This window comes from Quercus suber, unplaced genomic scaffold, assembly GCF_002906115.3.
Source record: "Quercus suber isolate HL8 unplaced genomic scaffold, Cork oak 2.0 scaffold_2, whole genome shotgun sequence".
Classification (NCBI taxonomy): Eukaryota; Viridiplantae; Streptophyta; class Magnoliopsida; order Fagales; family Fagaceae; genus Quercus; species Quercus suber.
Genome location: NW_027069469.1, coordinates 1707508 through 1730265, shown reverse-complemented (window position 1 = coordinate 1730265; position 22758 = coordinate 1707508). Strand labels below are relative to the sequence as shown.

Here is a 22758-nt window from a genome sequence, read left to right as displayed (position 1 = left end):
AAAAAAAAAAAAAAAAATCATTTAAACCTTCTGTTTCAAATGCCGTTAATCTCATTAAAGGTCACTTGACAGAATGGGTTTAATTTATTTTATTTATAAGGTTTAAAGTGAAACTACTTTAAACTATAAGGACTAAATGAAACTATATAAAATTATAAATTTTAATTAAAATAATATGAAACTATAAGGTTTAAATAAAACTTATCCAAAACTATGAGGCTTAAATGAAAATTACCATCTTCTCAAAAAAAAAAAAAAAAAAAAAAAAAAAAAAAAAAAAAAAAAAAAAAAAAAAAAAAAAAACAAAAAAAAAAAAAAAAAAAAAAAAAAAAAAAAAAAAAAAAAAAAAAAAAAAAAAAAAAAAAAAAAAAAAAAAAAAAAAAAAAAAAAAAAAAAAAAAAACCTAGACCTTTATGGTTTGATATTACAACCTCATTTATGAGTAGTTTCTCAAAAATAAATAAATAAAAAAAATCATTTATGAGTTTTTTTTTTTTCCTCAAATCTTTCTCTTCTCATATCATTCACAGTGTGATTTTATATCGAGATTTTGATGATGTATTTAGTTATAGAATATTTGATGGAATATTAACAAAAAAGCTACTTCATAGATGTAGAATAACCGGGCTTCCTACATTCAAGTGGCCTCTAATCAATAGAATTTTCCTACTTGGAATAATTGGGTAAGAAAGTATTACACCGAAAATCTTGCAATTTGATTTGAGATTTGATAAATATGATAGAATTTTAACTTCTGACATTTGTTGTATTATGATTGCTCTTTATATCAGATCAAGATACTAATTGATTTATGGTGTAGGTGGAGTTCGAACCTCAAATCTTTTGTTTGATGAAGACTTTATAAATTGAGCTAATTGAAGCCTATTAATTTGTTTGAGTGCATTTTGTTTGCTTGATGTAAAGATATCATACCTGCTTTCAATTTCCAAAAATGTGGTATATGTTGGTTCGTAATTTACAAGAATGTAAGATTATTACAATGTAAAGATAATGTGATTACCCATCAAATAGTTGCAATGACTAAATTGCCCCCATGGAAGTACGAGATTTTATTTTAAAAGACTCAATTGCCCAGATTAGTAGCATAACTCCAAAAATTATGTCCGAAATGTGTATTTTGATCTTATGTTTATATTTTTTACGTTTGGGAGGGCATGCAGATTTTTAACTCAGTTGTGTGTCTTTAAAGGAATTGAATATAGCTCACCGACTCTTGCTTCAGCCATCGACAACCTCACACCAGCTTTGACCTACATACTAGCTGTTATTTTCAGGTCTTACCTTCTAAATTCTGATTAGCATCTTTATTCAAGTCATATTTGTCCCTAATTTAATAATTTTTTATTTATAATTGAATAGTTGGGCAAAGGAGATTTGAACCATGTATATTTCAATTAGAAATATCAAGAATGGCTAATTGATTTATAAGACTCTTGATGCCTGATCATTCCTAAAATTTGTAATATGCTGCAATTGTAACCTTAAGTTTTTTAAAAATTAAATAATTTTTTTTTAAAGTATTGTGTACCACGACTAATAGTTTGTTTCTTTTCAAATGGTTGAGTCCTTGGAACATATAGAGTTGTTTACACTCTTATAATCTATCATTCATCCTCCATAAAAAAACAAAACAAAAGAAAACCCAAACATAGAACAGGTTACCAAAATATACAAAACATCTCAGGCCCTTAGGCAGAAGTCCTCGAGATATTCAAGAAAGTTGCAGTTGCTTCTTGAGCATAGAATATTTCCTCACCACTCTATTGCAATGTAAGCAATAGAGTGGTTGATTACACGTTTGATATGGTACAAGGAATTACAAAGTGGAGAAGGTCTAATATATAAAGAAAGTGCAGGAGGTCATGCGCTCATTGCCTTACCTGATGTATTATTGAGCCTTTATTTATACATTTATGCTTTGTGATAAAATCTAAAGTTCTTAAACCCACCTCTTCCTTATAGATACAAGCATGTCAAACTGTAGTACAATGATTATGCCTATGCTTTAATCATTGAGTTCATAACACATTTATTTTATTACTATCACAAATTTTCTTCCTTTCCTTATTTTTATTGGTTTTCAAAAGAATGGAAAATCTACTTTGAGAGCTCAATCACCAGGCTAAAATCATGGCACATTAGTATCAATATCGGAGCATTGGTAGTGTTTTCTACAAGGGCCCACAATCATATCTCCATCTCATCAACTCTCTTTCACTTCATTCTCCCAGGCACATCAGAAACATGGGTGATAGGTGGCCTTTTACTTGCTGCTTCGAACCTTCTGTTTCAGGTTGAGCATTGTTCAGGTATTTTATGTGATAGGTGATATTCAAGTGTGGATTTGATTAAATTGGATTGGATTGTATGAGTGTTATGTGTGGGCACGTGCTAAGTCCCACGTTGGGTGTTTACTAGGTAGATTGGCTTGGCTTATATAAATGATTGAGTAGCACTGATTGAAACTTGATTAGTCCTTTCCATAAATAGCACAAATGTAAGTGATACTTTCTTGTCTCATCACATTATGAGTCAGAGAATTTAGAGAAGCTAAAATTGAATTCTCTGCAATTTTTACAGACCCAAGTTATGAAAATATATCCAGCAGAGATAGTTGTGGTCTTCTTATGCGCCTTGTGTGTAACAATTATATCTGCACCAGTATGTTTAATGGCAGAAGGAAACTTGCTTGGACACTAAGGCCTGATATAGCATTGGTCACCATTATATACTCGGTAAGAACCAAGAAATGTGGACAATACCAAATGAAAGAAGTTAATGATAATATCTAACTTTCATTTTCCCAATCAGGGATTCTTTGGTTCGTCCATTAGTGTTGTTATTGCATGGGCTTGCACTTGAAGGGGCCTGTGTATGTATCAATCTTTAAGCCATTGTCAATAGTCATTGCAGCTGCTATGGGTGTCATATTCCTTGGTGATGCTCTCTATCTTGGGAGGTATACAAATCTCTCTTTCTCATCAAAATGCACATTTACGCATCTATATAGAGGCACAAATTACCTTCTACATACTAAAATACCAATTAGAGTAATCTATCAAGAAGAATGGATCAACTAATACATGTGTAAGTTGTTTTGTATTTATTTTTCATGGTTCTTTGGCATTTTGTCTTTTCTTCCTAATGTTGCAGCCTCATTGGAGCAATAATATTATCAGTTGGATTTTATGCTGTCATATGGGCAAAAGCTAAAGAAGAATTGAGAAAAGACTATTTTTGTGAGTTTGGGATCTTCATCTGATGATAAGACCCCTTTGTTGAATAGCTACAAATGTGAAGGTATGTAGAATAGATAAATGCAGATTAATACTAGCTGATTAAAGATTGAATGGCACCGAGCTACTTGCAATCCAATACCTCAATGGTATTTTTTCTTTTAAATAAAAGCACACCTCAGAAGGGTATAAATGTGTGTTGATATTGAGTACCTACAATCAGAAATTAATCATTTCTTTTGTTTGTTTTGTTTTTGAAATCAGCTTCTTAGGTTGCTGATGAAGAAATGAGTGTGTAGTGTTTTGGGGAAGAGGTAATTGAAGAGCAGGGGAGAGTGATTGACTGGTTCGAGGAGTCACCCTCCAAGTAGAAGAATAAGAGAAGAGAATTGAGAATGAGAAAGGAATTTGCATTACATTTCATGTATGTTTGTCAATGGATCAATTACAAGTGTTTACTGGCAATTCTTACAATGGCATTAGCCAATGAGAACCAATACAACTCAACTACTGGTATAACTAAATCAACAGACTAACAAGTAACAACTAACTAATTAACTGTCACACCTATCGCTAACATCTTTGTCACTTAACAGCTCATTACTGATCATTTCATCTGATAAATGCTGTCACTCAACAGTCCATATTACAAGTTCAAAACAACTGTTGTGCAGAACCCACTGCTGTTCAGCATTTCAAGCAGCTACATGACATTACCCTTCCCATTAGAGCAGCTTACCCACAGGGTGAGCATAATGCTGCTAAAGGGTATGCAAGATCTCCCAAGTGGCATCTTCTACAGGGTACCTTGCCAATGAACCATGATTCAGAGAGGCTTTTTATGAATTTTCTTATCCTCCTTTGAGATTGGCTTTAGGCTCAGAACAAATGACACCTTCAGTATCAACATGAGGCAAGGAAGGCAAATAAACCACGTCAACTCCCAATTTTGGCTTCAAGCAGGACATACGAAAATCTAGAGAATGAGAGAGTAAGTCCAACTCATAAGCCACTTAGCCAACTCTTTAAATTACCTGGAATGTGTTGGGGAGATAAACACCTTGGGGAGCTTTCTTGAGTAATTAATATAACATATAGAGACACACTTTAACCCAAAAGGCCTAAGCCCAATGGGTATGTGCTCAATTATGTTATATTAACCACTCATTCTTCTCATCTTTATTCAATGTGGACTTCACTCACACGTGTAACCCAACAATCTCCCCCTCACGTGTGAGTCTCTGCCACTCTGTGGGCTTCAAGACTTCTCTGTGGGCCATGAATAAGTCCTACTCGCTCCCCCTTGCTTAATGGACTTTTCTATTCATCAGCGCATCATCCATGGGTCTCTCGTACGTCATCCATAGGAACCACGTGTCAACCCTGCACGCACATCCATGGGAACCCCGCACGTTCATGTCCATGGGAACCTCACACCATACAATTATTTAGCACCACGTGAGTTTTTGCCTCTCTGTGAGCTTTGAACAAGTCCTACTCACTCCCCCTTGACTAATGGGCTTTTCACTTCATCAATGCGTCATCCATGAGTCTCTCGTACGCCATCCATGGGAACCACGTGTCAACCCTGCACGCACATCCATGGAAACTCCGCACGTCCATGTCCATGGGAATCTCGCATCACACCATTATTTAGCACCATTAGCAATATTCCAGGATCTTTGTGTGTGGGCCATTTTAGGCTTTCTCTGTCCCTGCTGGGTAGGGACCATGAACACTTCACTACCTTTGCCGCACACCACCATAGGCTCTGATACCACTTGTCGGGGAAATGTTAGGGAGATAAACACCTTGGGGAGCTTCCTTGAGTAATTAATATAACATATAGAGACACACTTTAACCCAAAAGGCCTAAGCCCCAATGGGTATGTGCTCAATTATGTTATATTAACCACTCATTCTTCTCATCTTTATTCAATGTGGGACTTCACTCACACGTGTAACCCAACAGAATGGCCCATAGTACTCCAACATAATTTAGGACAATCACATTAAGCCAATATTTCAGGCTACAGTTAGTGGCCAACTAACTAAAACAAAAGATAGCACCGATGACTAAACAGAGGAAAGTTGCCTTGGTTCCTTTGTCATTTCATTGGCAATCACTGGCTGTAATATACAGCTAGGGTCTTCCAATTCTTGACAAGTCAAACGTTCAAACCAGTAACCTACAGCAACATACATGCGTGTGTCTGTGTGATAGAGAGAGAGAATTCAGCAAGTGTCAAAGATTGAATGCCAGTCTTGACTGAAATCTATTTCATGAATCTAAAAAATATAATGTCGGAAGCCGTGAAAATGGTAAAATATAAAGGAAAACTTATGGTCACTTGGCGTTGAAATGAGTAATGATAAAGTTCATGCCACTTGTTATAGAGAAGGATTCTTGGTAAAGCATGGCATTATTTTGCTAATGTAATCGGGAAAAATAAAATTTAAAATGGAATCCACATTTCTAATGGTTTAGATCAAGGATAGGGATGCTTTAGAAAATAACAGGAAAAAGAGGAACGCATTAATTGTTTAATACAAACAAAGAAAAGGTTGTGCTATTTTAAGTGATGAAATATTATGAATAAGTGATTAACAATGATTTGCACTTCCTGATCCTCTCTGCTGAACACTAAGTGACAGCACATAAGACAATTCTTTCTTGCAAACTATGTCCTCATAACCAGTACTTTTATTTTTTTGATGAATAAAAGAAGGTTTTATGCGTGTGATCATTGACCCGACCCACTTGAACCCATAGTACTCATAGTGTGGGGCACCCCTAGGTGCGTTAGGGCTATCCACGTTGTGGCGCACTATTTTTGTGAAGTGCATGATTTGAACCAAGCAACTCCTGGACCTGAAGGAGTGATCCAGTCTGGGACTCCTATCAACACACCACGCCACCAAGGGGCATCCTCATAACCAATACTAATGGAACCGTTAAGCACTTGTTCCATATTTGCTAAAAGAAACTTTATATCAAATATCATAAGGAATCCCTCTTTCGGAAAGAAATTCCCACAAAGAAGTATAGAGAACCACTAAGAGATAAAGCATGCAGATACAATCAGTTGCCAAGGTTACATCTAACCTCTGAAGCATCATAAAGGAAGAAAATCCACAAAGATAATGATATGAGTACAGGGAATTCATACTTATTGGAAAGCATGTAGGACATGACCTTAGCATGGTTAAATAAAGCTTAACAACAATTTTGTTGACCGTCAATATTAGGCTTGCCCTTATACCCCAAAAGGACCAATCAAATTGCTATTGGAATCCTTATAATCATTTATAAACTCAAGATCTACCTAATAAACAACCGTGTGGGATTCGAATTATACTTAGTGCCTGTTTGTTTCAGCTTTCCCAACCCAAAAAGCCTATTTTAAAACTACAAATACAAAAAGCTCGTTTGGTTAGGTATAAAACGCAACTTTTTGGAAAAAGTTGCATTTTGTGTTTGTGAAGAGAACACGCAATGCCATAAAAGAGCTCTGAGGTGCATTTTGGAAAAAGCCTGCGTGTGTTGATTTATATATTGGTTGGACTTTGTGGGCAATTACCAAATTACCCTTCAATAAATCAAAAGATGTTCTCAGTTCTCACACCAGATTCCTCATTCCTCTCATCTTATCTCTCTACTCTGCCCTTTGCCCTGAAGCTTACTCACACCATCCTCTCTTCTCTTTGCTCTACCCTCTCCGTGCTGCTACAAGCCTCTCCGTGGTAAAAGTCTCTATTGCCTTTATCATCCGTTGAATCTTCTTCCTTTTCTTCTTCTTTCTTCATCTTCTTCGACGTGCATTCCTTTGTATTTTTTTTTAAAATTTTTATTTATGTCTAATCTAATTTGAGAAATATATTTTGAAGGTAGAGTTTTGATCAACAAAATACCAAGAAACACTGATCTGCTACCAAAAACCACCAGGTACCACCAGAGATTTTGAATAGTTGTTGAAAAATTTTCAGATCTGTGCATGCTTTGTTCTTGCTAATGATCTATTTGTTCTCTTGCCGGATACTGAAAATATTTGTGGGTACATGCTTTGTATTTTTTTTTTCTTTTGTAGATGCTCTATCTTTCTAAGTTATGTGGTATTTCCATGTTCAAGTCACCTTTTAATTTATGACAAAAAATCATCCAACCCCCCTTTCTCTGTTCAAGTCACTTTGGATTGAGATCTTATTTTTTTAGTTTAGAATGATTTGGGTCTTCTTTGGAATTGGGTATTTTAGTTTTCGTTTCACGTTTGACTTCTTTGGAATTGGAATTGGGTATTTTAGTTCCTGTGGGACTGTATAGATGGTAGGGCACCTTATAAATTAAGAGAACCTGTAATAGGGAACTTTTTATAATGTGTTTGCACTTTAGAGAATGGTGTATTTTAGTTTTTTTAGAGAATTTCAACTTATAGCGTCTGCTTTTAATGATAGCTCTTTATTATTAGAACAAGACACCAATTAATTTTTGGTATAGACATGGATTAAACCTTAGATCACTTATATAGGTATTGTAATATGAGTGAAATGACAATTACATTTTGCAAGAAGTACCAAAACTTCAAAATTTCGACATAAAGGTCTACAGAATCTACAACAACTTGATAAAATGTTTAGGAATGTTGCAGCAACTGTAGCAGAACTCATGTAGTACAATTTTTTACATTGTTATATAGTACAATTTAAACTTGGATTATTGGTATGTATTTTGTTATATTTTTACATTTTTATGTAATACAATTTAAACTTGGATTATTGGTATGTATTTTATCATCTTTTTACATTTTCATTTTGTGCTTCATAATGATGAAAATTAGGAGTGTCAATTCGAGTTAGCGTGTCGGGTTCGTGTCGTGTCGAGGTAGGAGTATTCGACTAAATGGCTCAACCCTAACCTGACCCATTTTATAATCGTGTCATGATTCTTCAACCCTAACCGGACCTGTTAATAAGACGGGTTGACCTGACCCAACCCATTTAACACGCTTAATAAACGAGTCGTGTTGGGTTGATATGAATATAACACAACTCATTTCAACCTGCATAATATTAAATATAACATCTATCTAGAAATAATTTAGGATTTGTAGGGTTAGAGATCTAGGGTTTGTAAAGTTTCAATTCCTAATTATATCCCTTGTAAATTTTTGTAATTACTCACTTTTCTTTTTAAATTTAAAATATATGTTGAATATAAAAGGTATTTGACAAATCTAAAATAAAATAAATATCTATTTGTTATACGAGTTAAACAGGTTGTGTTAAGTGGGTCAATTCGAGTTGACACAAATAAATTGGCGGGTCAAACATGTTTATTGCGGGTTACACAGGTTGATCCGCTTATGACACGTTTCTTATCGTGTCGCTTTTGGGTCGACTCATTTATGACCCAAACCCATTAAAGCCCAACCTTAACCCGGAAAAACCCGTGTCGGGTTCATGTCGTATTCGCGGGTTGGGTCAAACATTGACACCCCTAATGAAAATTATTTAGATTTAATTAATATTGATAAGAAATTATTAATGGTAATAACAAAGAATTATGACACTAAAAAGAACTAAACAAAATCATTATTAAAATAATACCAATAATATATTATTAATATTATTATTATTAATTAGTTTTTTTTAGTAAGTATATGAAGTTGTTGATTTAAGTATGAAATAAACTTCTCTATATATACATTATTATTTTTAATAATTTATCTCACAAACTACCACTTTTATAAATGCTAACCAAATATTCAGTTTTTAAAAAGAATATCTTTTAACAACTACTACTAAACACTCAACTTTTTTTTAAAAATATTCCTTCTATACCTTTTAAAAACTCCGCAAAAAAGAAAAAAAATTTTAAAAAATTGAACCTATAACAAAACTCGTATTCATTGATGTCAGTCTTATTAAATACACCCAATTTCAGGTATCATTACTCAAGTCCACCATCCAATCAATCATACCTTCCACCAATAGAAAACAAAAACTAATAACGTCAGCATATAACTACTCATTGAAAGCAAAACCAATAATTTGCACGAGGAGAATGACATCATAAAATAACCACTGAGGGATGCAAAGTTATTACAATAGAAATCATTAGGTAGAGAGAGAGACACTGAGAGAGAGAGAGACATGGCATGGAGAAATTGTTGCAAGGATGCTCTTCCATTCTCAGCCATGGTTGCAACAGAGTGCATAAACGTTGGCTTAAACATCTTATACAAAGCATCCACTTTGAAAGGACTGAGCTTCTATGTCTTTATTCTCTACTCCTCTGCCATTTCTACCCTTGTTCTCCTCCCTTTGGCCTTCATCTTTCGTGAGTATGTCTCTTGATTTCCATTTCTACAATATTAGTCAAACAATACCCGATAAATTATATTTCCAAACTTATTTCAATCTTAAACTTTCAATTAAAAAAAAAAAAAACATTTCATTTAAACCTTCTATCACAAATTCTGTTTAGTCTCATTAAAGGTAAATTTTATTTTTAATTATAAGGTTTGAGGTGAAATTACTTTAGACTATAAGGATTAAATGAAACCATATAAAAGTATAACTTTTAATTAAAATCATATGAAACTATGAGTATTAAATAAAATTATTTGAAATTATAAGGTTTAAATAAAACTTACCCACTTCCTCAAAAAATAAAAAATAAAAAACTACCCAGAAATACGAGGTTTATATATATATTTTTTTTCTCAATATCTTTCACATTCTCATCTCGTTTACATTATGATTTTGCATCGAGATTTTGAGGACAAGTTTCTTTTTGGATTAATATGGAAAGAAACCTTTCAAACTTCACTTATACTTTTTATTGGATGAAAATTTTGAAAATTTAATAGCATGTTTTATCTTCTTAATATTATGTCAAATTTTATTCAAATTGGATATTATTTATTATTTGTTCAATAAACTTATTTTTTATGCATAATATTTTATTATAAATATTAAAATTTAAACATGTCATTAATCACATAAATATTAGTATTTGATCTTTTTGAAAATTTTCAAATATGAAGAATATAATAAGAATAAGTTTCTTTTTAGATTAATATGGAAAGAAACCTTTCAAATTTCACTTATATTTTTTATTGGATGAAAATTTTGAAAATTTAATAGCATGTTCTATCTTCTTAATATTATGTCAAATTTTATTCAAATTGGATATTATTTACTATTTGTTCAATAAACTTATTTTTTATGCATAATATTTTATCATAAATCTTGAAATTTAAACATGTCATTAATCACATAAATATTAGTATTGATCTTTTTGAAAATTTTCAAATATGAAGAATATAATAAGAACAAGGAATTCAATGGTTAGATTTTTTTAAATTTACGCCCAATAAAAAGATATAGGATAAATTTGAAGAGTGTCTCTCCAAATTAGTTGGAAAAGAATCATTTTCCAGTTTTTGACAATGTATTTAGTTATAGAATATTTGATGGAATCTTAGCTAAAATGCTACTTCATACATGTAGAACAGCCGGGCTTCCTACAATCAAGTGGCCTCTCATCAATAGAATTTTACTACTTGTACTGATTGGGTAAGAATGTATTACACAGAAAAGCTTTTGCAATTTGATTTTTAGATTTGATAGATACGATAGAATTTCAATCTATGTCATCTGCACTATGATGATCGCTCTTTATCATCATGCCAAAATACTAATTGATTCATAGTGTCGGCAAGATGTGAATCCTAAATCTTTTGTTTAATGAAGATTTTATGAGATGAGCTAACTGAAATCCACTTATTTTTTCAAGTGCATTTGGTTCCCTTGATGTAACCAAATCATACCAGCTTCCAACTTCAAAGAAATGTGGGATATGTTGGCTGTTCATAATTTACGGGAATGTAAGATTATTACAGTGTAAAGATAATGTGATTACCCATCAAATGGTTGCAATGACTAAATTGCCACCCATGGAAATATGAGATTTTATTTTAAATGACTCAATTGCCCAAATAGTAGTAACACATAACTCCAAAATATGTGTCTGAAATGTGTATTTTGGTCTTATGCTTATATTTTTTATGTTTGGGAGGGTATGCAGGTTTTTAGCTCAGTTGTGTGGCTATAAAGGAATAGAATACAGTTCACCGACTCTTGCTTCAGCCATCAGCAACCTCTCACCGGCTTTTACCTACATACTTGCTGTTATTTTCAGGTCTTGCTTCTTCATTCTGATCAGCAACTTCACTCAAGTCATTTTTGTACCTAATTTTTTTATTTATAATTCAATACTTAAGGAGGAGGGATATAAACCATGAACGTTTCCATTAGAAATCTGAGGAATTGCTAATTGAGTTACAACTCACAAGGCTTTTAAGTTTTGATGGTCCCTAAAATTTGTAACATGTTGCAATTGTGACCCTAAATTTAAAAAAAATTAAATAATATATTTTTGCAAAGTATTGTGTACTACCACTAATAGTTTGTTTCTTTTCAAGTGGTTGAAGTCCTCAATACTTATAGAGTCGTTTACACACTTGTAATCTACCATTCATCCTCCCTACCTACTAAAATGCACTCATTAATTTAGGAACAACAAAGAAAAAAAAAAGGAAAAAAATTTTGTTAAATCATTATTTTAATGATGATCTTAATTAATATAGCCTGCTTGCCCAAAAGCGATTAGGAGTGATGATATTTGCCCCTTTTTTTATACATTTGCCCCTAAATTTTAAAAAAATTAAATAATATATTTTTGCAAAGTATTGTGTACTACCGCTAATAGATTGCTTCTTTTCAAGTGGTTGAAGTCCTCGATACATATAGAGTTGTTTACACACTTATAATCTACCATTCATCCTCCCTACCTACTAAAATGCACTCATTAATTTAGGATCAACAAAGAAAAAAAAAGGAAAAAATTTTGTTAAATCATTATTTTAATGATGATCTTAATTAATATAGCCTGCTTGCCTGAAAGCGATTAGGAGTGATGATATTTGCCCCTTTTTTTTTTATGCATTTGCCCCTAAATTTAAAAAAAAATTAAATAATATATTTTTGCAAAGTATTGTGTACTACCACTAATAGTTTGCTTCTTTTCAAGTGGTTGAAGTCCTCGATACATATAGAGTCATTTACACACTTATAATCTACCATTCATCCTCCCTACCTACTAAAATGCACTCATTAATTTAGGAACAACAAAGAAAAAAAAAGGAAAAAAATTTGTTAAATCATTATTTTAATGATGATCTTAATTAATATAGCTTGCTTGCCCGAAAGTGATTAGGACTGATGATATTTGCCCCTTTTTTTTATGCATTTGTTTATTCTTTTTGTGAAGTGACTTTTGTTGTGAGGAACTCAATTAGTTCATAAAATAATGATCACGGCAATAGCGTGGTTTTTGTTTATTACATAAGACAATACACTAGTCTATTCCATAAATAAACAAAACAAAAGAAATGAATACTCAAACATAGAACAGGTTGCCAACTTATACAAAACATCTCAGGCCCTTTGGCAGAAGACCCTGAGATGAGAAATTCAAGAAAGTTGCAGTTGCTTCTTGAGCATAAAATCTTGCCTCACCAAGAATTCTGCAATCTAAGTTGATGACAGAAACTATGGATTTAATGCCTTTGAATATGCGAATTTTTAATTTTTAAATGAGAGGTAGAGTGATTGATTACATATCAGATATGTTACAAAGAATTACAAAGTGGAGAAGGTCTAATATATAAAGATAGTGCAGGAGGTCTAATGTATAAAGATGGTGCAGGAGGTCATGCGCTCATTGCCTTACCTGATGTATTATTGAGCCTTTATTTATACATTTATGCTTTGTGATAAAATTTAAACTTCTTAAACCCACCTCTTCGTTATAGATACAAGCATGTGTAACCGTAGTACAATGATTACACATATTGCTTTAATCAATGAGTGTCATGAATACATTTATTGTTGTTTACTGTCACTAAATTTTCTTCCTTTCCTCTATTTTTATTGGTTCTTCAAAAGAATGGAAAATCTAGCCTTGAGAAGCTCAATCACTCAGGCTAAAATCATTGGCACATTAGTATCAATATCAGGAGCATTCGTAGTGCTTTTCTACAAGGGCCCTACAATCATTTCTCCATCTCAATCACCATCTCTTTCACTTCATTCTCCACGAGGCACATCAGAAACAAATTGGGTGATAGGTGGCCTTTTACTTGCTGTTGAGAACCTTCTGTTTTCAGGCTGGAGCATTGTTCAGGTACTTTTATGTGATAGGTGATACTTAAAAGTATGAATTTGATTAAATTGGATTGGATTGTATGCCTGTGTTATGTGCAGGCATGTGCCAAGTCCCACATTGGGTGTTTACTAGGTAGATTTTGGCTTGGCTTATATAAATGATTATGAGTAGCCTTGATTGTAACTTGATTAGTCCTTTCGATATATAGCACGAATGTGAGTAATACTTTTCTTGTCTCATGACGATATGAGACAGACTTTAGAGAAGCTAAAATTGAATTCTCTGCATTTTTTATAGACCCAAGTAATGAAAATATATCCAGCAGAGATAGTTGTGGTCTTCTTATATGCCCTGTGTGGAACAATTATATCTGCACCAGTATGTTTAATGGCAGAAGGAAACTTACGTGCTTGGACGCTAAGGCCTGATGTAGCATTGGTCACCATTATATACTCGGTAAGAACCAAGAAACGTGGACAATACCCAATGACATAAGTTATTGATAATATCTAACTTTCATTCTCCCCAATCAGGGTTTCTTTGGTTCATCCATCAGTGTTGTTCTCGCATGGGCCTTGCACTTGAAGGGGCCTGTGTATGTTTCAATCTTTAAGCCATTGTCAATAATCATTGCAGCTGCTATGGGTGTCATATTCCTTGGTGATGCTCTCTATCTTGGGAGGTATATAAATCTCTCTTTCTCATCAAAATGCACATTTACGCATGTATATAGAAACACAAATTACCTTCTCCTCTAGACTAAAATACCAATTAGAGTACTTTATCAAGAAGAAAGGATCAGCTAATTTTCACAGTTCATTGGCATTTTTTCTTTTCTTCCTAATGTTGCAGCCTCATTGGATCAATAATATTATCAATTGGATTTTATGCTGTCATATGGGCAAAAGCTAAAGAGGAATTGAGCTTGGGATCTTCGTCTGATGATAAGACCCCTTTGTTGAATAGCTAGAAATTTGAAGGTATGTAGAATAGATATTTGCAGATGAATACTAGCTGATTAAAGATTGAATAGCACTGAGCTGCTTGCAATCCAATACCTCAATGGTATTTTTGCTTTTACAGTAAAAGTGCACCTTGGAAGGGCTAAAGATGTGGGTTGATATCTGAGTACCTACAATCAGCAATTAATCATTTCTTTTGTTTTGTTTTTGAAATGAGCTTCTTAGGTTGCTGATGAAGAAATGAGTGTGTAGTGTTTGGGAAGTGAGGTTATTGAAGAACAGGGGAGAGTGATTGACTGGTTCGAAGTTGTCACCATCCAAGAAGTAGAGAGAAGAAGAGAATTGAGAACGAGAAAGGAATTTGAATTACATTTCATGTATGTCAATGGGTCAATTACTAGTATTTACAGGTCATTCTGACAATGGCATTAGCCAATGAGAACCAATACAACTTTACCACAACTCAACTACTGGTATAACTAACTCAAGTGACTGAAAAGTAACAACTAACTAATTAACTGTCACACCGTATCACTAACATCTTTATCACTTAACAGCTTATCACCGCATCATTACTGATCATTCCATCCAATAAATGCTGTCACTCAACAGTCAATATAACAAAGAAGGAGAATGATAAAGGAATTTGCATTGCATTTCAGATATGTCAGTATCAATTACAAGTATTGATAGGAAATTCTTGCAATGGCATTAGCCAATGAGAACCAATACAACTCAACCACGACTTAACTACTAGTATAACTAAACAGACTGACAACTAACCGTCACACTCTTATCTCTAGCATCTTATCACTTTACAGCTCACCCGCAACTCTTTCAGCATTTCTAGCTAGCTACATGACATAACCCTCCCCTTAAGAGAACTTCGCCCACAAGTTGAGGGTAATGCTCTTGAAGAGCATGCAAGATCTCCCAATTGGCATCTTCTACAGGGGTACCTTGCCAATGAACCATGACTTAAGAGATGACTTTGTTATGAATTTTCTTCATCCTTCTTGGCTTTAAGCTCAGAACAAGTGACACCTTCTGTATCAACATGAGGCAAGGAAGATAAAGGAATCACATGAGCTCCCAATTTTGGCTTCAAGCAAGACATATAAAAAACTGGATGAAGCTCGGAATGAGAGACTAAGTCCAAGTTATAAGCCACTTAGCCTGCTCTTTCAAGCACCTGGAATGGCCCATAGTACTCCTATATAATCACATTGAGCCAATATTTCAGATTATAGTTAGTGGCCAACTAACACACACAAAAGATAGCACTAAACAGAGAAAAGTTGCCTTGGTTCCTTTGTCATCATCATTGGCAATCATTGGTTGAACTTGATGTTCTTGCTGCCAGTGGTTGTAAGTTGTAACTCCCCCTGAATGATTTCCAGATTTGTTTGCAGATAAGTCATGCTTAGTAAAGAAACCAAAATTACGTTTGTCTAATTTACATGAGAGCATAAGTGGTTATTTACCATCACTTCCCTGCTTGTGGGCATGAATAGAAATAAAAAGAGAGACACAGGACATGCTTTTTCTATCCAAGATAAAACTTCTTACAGTCATCATTCATCATTGCAGCTCTCCCAATTCTTGGCAAGTTAACTGTTCAAACTTCAAACCAGTAACCTACAGAAACATATATGCGTGAGTCTGTGTGAAATAGAGTGAGAGAGAATTCAGCAAGTGTCAAAGATTGAATGCCAGTCTTGCCTGAAATTTGTTTCACCAATCTAAAAAATATAATGTCGGAAGCCGTTAAAAAAGGAGGAAAACAAATGGTCATTTCACACATTTGGCGTTGATAAAGTTCAAGCCACTTGTTATAGAGAAGGATTCTTGGTAAAACATAGCATTATTTTGCTAATGTCATTGGGAAAAATAAAATTTAAAATGGAATCAACATCTCTAATGGTTTAGATCAAGGATATGGATACTTTTGAAAATAACAGAAAAATGAGGAACACATTAACTGTTAAAAACAAACAAAGAAAAGGTTGTGCTATTTCAAGTGATTCCAGATCCTCTCTGCTGAACGCTAAGTGACAGCACATTAGACAATTCTTCCTCACAGACTATGTCCTCATAAACAATACTAATGGAACATTAAGCACCTGTTCCATATTTACTAAAAGAAACTATATAACGAATATCATAAATAATCCCTCTTTTGCAAAGCAATTCCAATAAAGAAGAATAGAGAACCACTAAGCGATAAAGCATGAAGTACAATCAGTTGCCAAGGTTACATCTAAACTCTGAAGCAGCATAAAAGGAAGAAAATCCACAAACAGTGGCGAAGCCAAAAAAAATTTTCTTTTTGGGGGGGGGGGGGGTATCGCCTTTTGCATATGTTCTCCTTGTATTCTCTTATGTGACGGCCTTTAAAATAAGCCTTATATAAGTCTAGGGTTGTGAGAAAAGAAACCCTACTCAAATACATAAGCCTGGCCCAAAAATCAAAAAGCTGAAAATTCTGATTTCCCGTAACCTCGATCGATCGAGAGGTGTCGAGGAGGTGTCGAGAAGGTGTCAAGGGGACAGAAACTTTCTCGATTGATCGACCAGCTATCGAGATTGCGATAAGAATTAGCTGAAGAGCTCGACAGATAGCCAGGTGTCGAGGTAGCTATCGAGAAGGTGTCGAGCTTTAAAAACTTTGCACTTCAGCTTGCTTTTTCTTGGACAGACTTGATGACTTCAACACTTGACCTTGAAACATTGTTTCTTGAAGTATTAAAAACACCTAAACTACCCAATTACAAGTAGAGTGCGTTTTGTCAAAGGATTAGCCAATTTACATAAATAAGTGACATATGTTCTTAATCAAGTTAAAACATATATGTCCTAACATTTATTGTGCTTCTCCTACTTAGTGGAAAAATGGTCAAGTCAATGCGTGAGAGTGGGTGAACCATTATTTAAGGACATTACAGGTGGTAGCCATCCCGAGGCTCTGGGATGGGAAATACTTGTGAAGTGTAAAAATCAGTGAAATTTGTACATGACTTTCTTTTTTTCTTTTTCCTTTTTTTTTGGGGGGTTTGGGCTGAAGAGAATACTAATGGACTTGGGGGTGTTTGGTAGAGTAGTTTGAGATGAAATTTTTGTAGTTTTTTAAAATATGTATGAGTGAAAATGTGTGTAATGTTGTTTAAAATATAAAAATGTAAGTTTGAGTAGGATGACCAAATTTGAGTGCTTTTTCAATAAAGAATTGGAAAGTCAAACTTGTTGTTTCTCCGGTCCATCACGGCAGCAACCTAGTCTAATACAGAGGAAGGGGTCATTGATTGTTAAGACGTAGACGGCTGAGATAGATTATATATTGCAATTGTTGCTAAAGATTGGAAAGGGATATTAGTTTTTGCTCTATTAAAACGAGTAAAAATCAATATTTCCATCTAAGCTAAAGCTGAAGAAATCAATTGAGCAACTCAAAAATTAGCTTCACACGATATTTATCAATTTATTGTTGAAAGTGATGCAAAGATTTGTATAAATGCTATTAATGGACCATCCACAACATCTTCATGGAGGATCCATGTTCTATGTTTAGACACTACCAAGTTGGCAGCTCTTTGTTAGTCTATTCATCAGTTCAAATGAGCTCTTAGAGAGGCAAATTAAGCTATTCATGTTTTGGCTTTTTAGTCTCTTAAAAATAAGTACTTAAATTGTTTTGTTATTGGCTTTTCCCCTTCTATTTTTTGTGATGTATTAGCTCTTAAGCAAGTTAAGATTTCGGTTTGTAGTTTGTAGTTGGTGTTCATTTATTAATAAAATTTGTTGATTATCACAAAATAAATAAATAAATAAATAAAACTCTTCTTGAGTACTTTGACAAAATTTTCCATTTTACTGTGTAGAGAAATTTATAATAAAAAATAAATAAATAAATAAAAAATCTGTGTCCTGCTCATATTGCGGGAACATAAATTGAAATATTAAGGAAACATTTGATCTCTCTCAACATAAGGGGTCATTGATTGTTAAGACGTAGACGGCTGAGATAGATTATATATTGCAATTGTTGCTAAAGATTGGAAAGGGATATTAGTTTTTGCTCTATTAAAACGAGTAAAAATCAATATTTCCATCTAAGCTAAAGCTGAAGAAATCAATTGAGCAACTCAAAAATTAGCTTCACACGATATTTATCAATTTATTGTTGAAAGTGATGCAAAGATTTGTATAAATGCTATTAATGGACCATCCACAACATCTTCATGGAGGATCCATGTTCTATGTTTAGACACTACCAAGTTGGCAGCTCTTTGTTAGTCTATTCATCAGTTCAAATGAGCTCTTAGAGAGGCAAATTAAGCTATTCATGTTTTGGCTTTTTAGTCTCTTAAAAATAAGTACTTAAATTGTTTTGTTATTGGCTTTTCCCCTTCTATTTTTTGTGATGTATTAGCTCTTAAGCAAGTTAAGATTTCGGTTTGTAGTTTGTAGCTGGTGTTCATTTATTAATAAAATTTGTTGATTATCACAAAATAAATAAATAAATAAATAAAACTCTTCTTGAGTACTTTGACAAAATTTTCCATTCTACTGTGTAGAGAAATTTATAATAAAAAATAAATAAATAAATAAAAAATCTGTGTCCTGCTCATATTGCGGGAACATAAATTGAAATATTAAGGAAACATTTGATCTCTCTCAACAAAAAAAAAAAAGACTCGTTTGTTATACTTTAAGTGACGATGATCACTTGTGAATAAAATTTAGAATTACAAAAAGTTATAATAGAAGAACTATTTATATACTTAAAAAGAAAAGAATACGTATCTGAGTGTGTCGACACCTTAAGGGAGGAGGAATTAATTTTTAGATATTTTAATTGGAAATACTTAAAAGTGCCAACCAGTTGAGCTCTAAGATTTTTAACCCTTACATATGCTTGGTGATAAGTCATAACATAGTAATTGAATACTAAATTTGTATTTCATAGGTTGATGGAATATGATTTGCTCATAAAATGGAGCTCCTATAACATTTAAGGGTCATGCTAACGGGTGCTTTTAGAAAAAATAGTTTTTTTTTTTTAAAAAGAGTTTCAACCTATAGCGTCTGCTCCTAATGATAGTTCTTTATTATCAGACCAAGACACCACTTATATAAGAAATGAAAAAATCCTATCAAAACATTAATGGTTTTTCTTTTTCTTTTTCAATAAAAACTTTTTTTAAATAAATTTTTAATTATTGTCTTAAAGGCATCTATTAGCCTTCCCTAACATTTAATTATGCATACATTAAACAATTGTATACTAGTAATAAATAATGTGGATCACTTGCGCTAATTACGGCTGGAAAAGATTCAATTGTGGGTCATGCTTTGTAAGATCTATAACTGCCCCGTGCTACGATTTTCCCCTACGCAAGAAAATTCCTAGAAAACAACAGAAGATGTCATAAAATTGACAAAACAGCCGAAAGTATCACGTTAGGCCTGTGATAATTTATGCTTAATGACTAAAAAGTCAAGGTCTTCTGCAAAGTGCTTATTATGTGCGTGGGACATGGCCACAGGCCCACAAGGGTAGAGTTGATACTTCATAGGAAGATGGAAAATTTCGTATGCCAAGTGAGCGGAGACAAACAAATTAAAGAAATCTTGGTATGTCCTATTTGATGTAAAGTTATTTGAGGCATTTTTAGGCCAATGTTTGAGGATTCATGTGAATATTAAAAGATTTTGTAATATTCTTATAGTTGGTTACAAATCACATCAAATAATCTAATGTATATGAGTACTTGAAATTTCACTCAATCTCGTTCTTGTAGGAATGCGAATTCCATTAAAAAACAAAAATAAAATGTGGGTATCCACAATCCCATGCTTCGAAAAAGTTATATTCTATAAAATAACATTTTTACTCATCCGTCTGTACTCTTGAACCAATAGAAATAAAACTTAAAAAAAAAAAAAATTATAGATACTCTTTTTAAAATTTATATTTAAGAATTAGTCTTTTTGTTCTCCACTTTTCATATCTCCTATTTGGAATTGACTTAGATGCTAAAAGTAATAAGCAATTTCTTATTAACAGGGTATGATGTGGTGATTCCATGAAGAACAAGAATTTAAATAATTGTTTTTGTATTATACATTTCATTAAAAAAATGTTAGACCGTAGTTTTAGAGATTTTTATTTATTTATTTATTATGATTTGTAGTTTGTTTCTCATTATTTATTTGTAGGAAGGTGCGCACTACACACACAAAAAGAAAAAGAAGAAGAAGAAGAAGACTTGATATTAAGCTTACAAAAATAAAGATATCACATTCCTAGGAATCTAAATGTTAAGGGTAATGTGGATTCTCCTAAGCAAACACTTCTTGTCCGTTTGGAATAATTTATTTAGCTAAAGCTAAAATTTTTTTGCTGAAAATATAGAAAAAAATGTTAAAAAAATAAGTTGAATAATACAGTAAAATCCATGAATAATATCAAAAGTGTTGTGGAACCCATAAATAGTATCAAAAAATACAGTGAGACCTATGAATAGTAGTAAAACTAAGCTGAAAGTGGAGATAAGCTAAAAAATTCAACTCATCCCAAATTCGCCTGTGAATAAAGTAATTTAATTATGAATGTAGACACCGCATTTTGTACCCCTTACAACTCGAGCCCCCGTTCTCCAATGATACTCAAACTTTAAGGCCCAAGCACAGTTTAGAGCCCAATCAGATATTAAATTGACTTAAAGAGTGTAAAAATGGAAAATATAACATTTTAAATGAGCAAAAATTTATTTTTGGAAATAAAATGACTAAATTAGTCATCGACCTGCGTACATGGCCCAAAGCTTGGGTACACAGCTAGGGTTTCAAAAGCATAAGAAATACAAGTTTTCTACAATAATGGTCGAGGTTTGGAATGAATCTCATATCGTCTAGGAGCCACTCCAAACCCCATTTATTTCCACTATATAAAGCCTTATATAGTACATTTTCAAAACATACAGGAATCCCAAGAGAAAAACCTAAAATTCACTAGAAAATAGTGAATTAAAAGAGAGTTTTTCACAAAATACCCTCAAGTCAATTTTGTTTGATTGGGACCTTTTCTGGCCTCAATCCTTTTAGTTTAACATTGCTAATCACTATTTTATTGAATTGTGATAGATTTAACTGAGGGGAATAGCCAAAATAAAGCTTGGAAAACTTTTTGTGAGGTATTCTGTAAGGTTGAATCTAATCAACCATTTAATTGGCTTTATTCCGTGACCAATTTGCTTGTAATTTAGCACTTAGAAACCCTGTATTTAGGTGGGAAAATTCGCGAGTGGCAAGCCGCGAAAGGCGGGCATGTGAGAGGCACACTAGGAAGCTGAAGGGTCGCGCCAACTGTCACGCTACAGGACAAAAGTTCCAGTCTAGCCAAGCTGTTACGTTGCGACTTGATTTCGCGACTTGGCCAAGCCGCGAGATCAAGTCGCTAACTTGCCCTGTTTGGCAAAAACTGACGTTTTGCATTCCCTTCTCACCCTACTATATATACACCCTTATACCCATCATATTGAGAGAGCTTCCAGAGAGAATTTTGTGAGAGAAAACCCCAGAGAAAAACAAGATTGATTCATCCCCAATCTTCATCTAAAGAAACTCTACAAATTCCTCTACTCTCTTCCTCTTCATTGTCATACCCTTGAGAGGTCATTTACCAAACCCTTATCTTACCACACCCACGTCTGTGAGAAGGTCCATTTGGTGCTTTGGGAAGCAGTTTGGAAAGAAACCAATATACATTGGTTGATGCTATGGTTAAGTAGCGTAATTCGGCAAGCTAAAGAAGAAATAGGTTCGGCGTAACCTCGTTGGAGCAAGAAGCTTGGAGGGCTTAGGTACTTGGGTAGATTAGGCTTGGAGGGTCTTCTGCTGTTCATGTATCCCAACTATATTCTTCAGTGGATTTTATCACCGCTTGGAGGGCGGCGGAGAGGTTTTACGTCGAGGACTTCAGTTTCCTCTTCGATAACACATCGTGTGTTGTCCGTGTGTTTGCATCTCTCTTTCCTTTATCTCTGTCTTATATTTACTGCTGTGGATGTGTTTATATTTGGCTTAGATTGTTTTATCAATTCTGTTATAAGCTTGTTATCATATTCCGCACATTGATTGTTTGATATAAAGCTTGATTTGGTATTTTGTTTCTGGGGGCCTAAACGTTTAAGGATGTTTCATACCTATATTGAACTTTCAATTGATATCAGAGCGGGTACACTTGTTGTGGTGTTAATACCTAAGTGTGATCCTTGACCCCATGTTGAGATGGATAGGTCTTAAT

At 33.5% G+C, this 22758-nt stretch overlaps 1 protein-coding gene and 1 pseudogene across 4 annotated transcripts; both read left to right on the top strand.

Annotated features, from left to right (window-relative positions):
• Window positions 1-3296, top strand: part of LOC111986860 (WAT1-related protein At5g40230-like) — an 8299-nt pseudogene extending 5003 nt beyond the window's left edge.
• A 6033-nt stretch (window positions 3297-9329) lies between these two features.
• Window positions 9330-14917, top strand: LOC111986895 (WAT1-related protein At5g40230). 4 transcript variants are annotated; one of them, XM_065782023.1, is made up of 8 exons: window positions 9330-9598; window positions 10770-10835; window positions 11347-11460; window positions 13269-13506; window positions 13786-13944; window positions 14022-14170; window positions 14341-14468; window positions 14572-14917. In XM_065782023.1, exons 1-7 carry the CDS (start codon window positions 9408-9410, stop codon window positions 14456-14458), a joined length of 1035 nt encoding a protein of 344 aa, XP_065638095.1. In that variant the 5' UTR covers window positions 9330-9407; the 3' UTR covers window positions 14459-14468; window positions 14572-14917. The 4 variants fall into 4 exon arrangements, with proteins under 4 accessions (XP_065638095.1, XP_023874355.1, XP_023874353.1 ...); XM_024018585.2 differs by having other exon boundaries at window positions 9331-9598; window positions 14676-14917; XM_024018588.2 differs by having other exon boundaries at window positions 9404-9598; window positions 10775-10835; window positions 14676-14917.
• Window positions 14918-22758: the final 7841 nt, after the last annotated feature.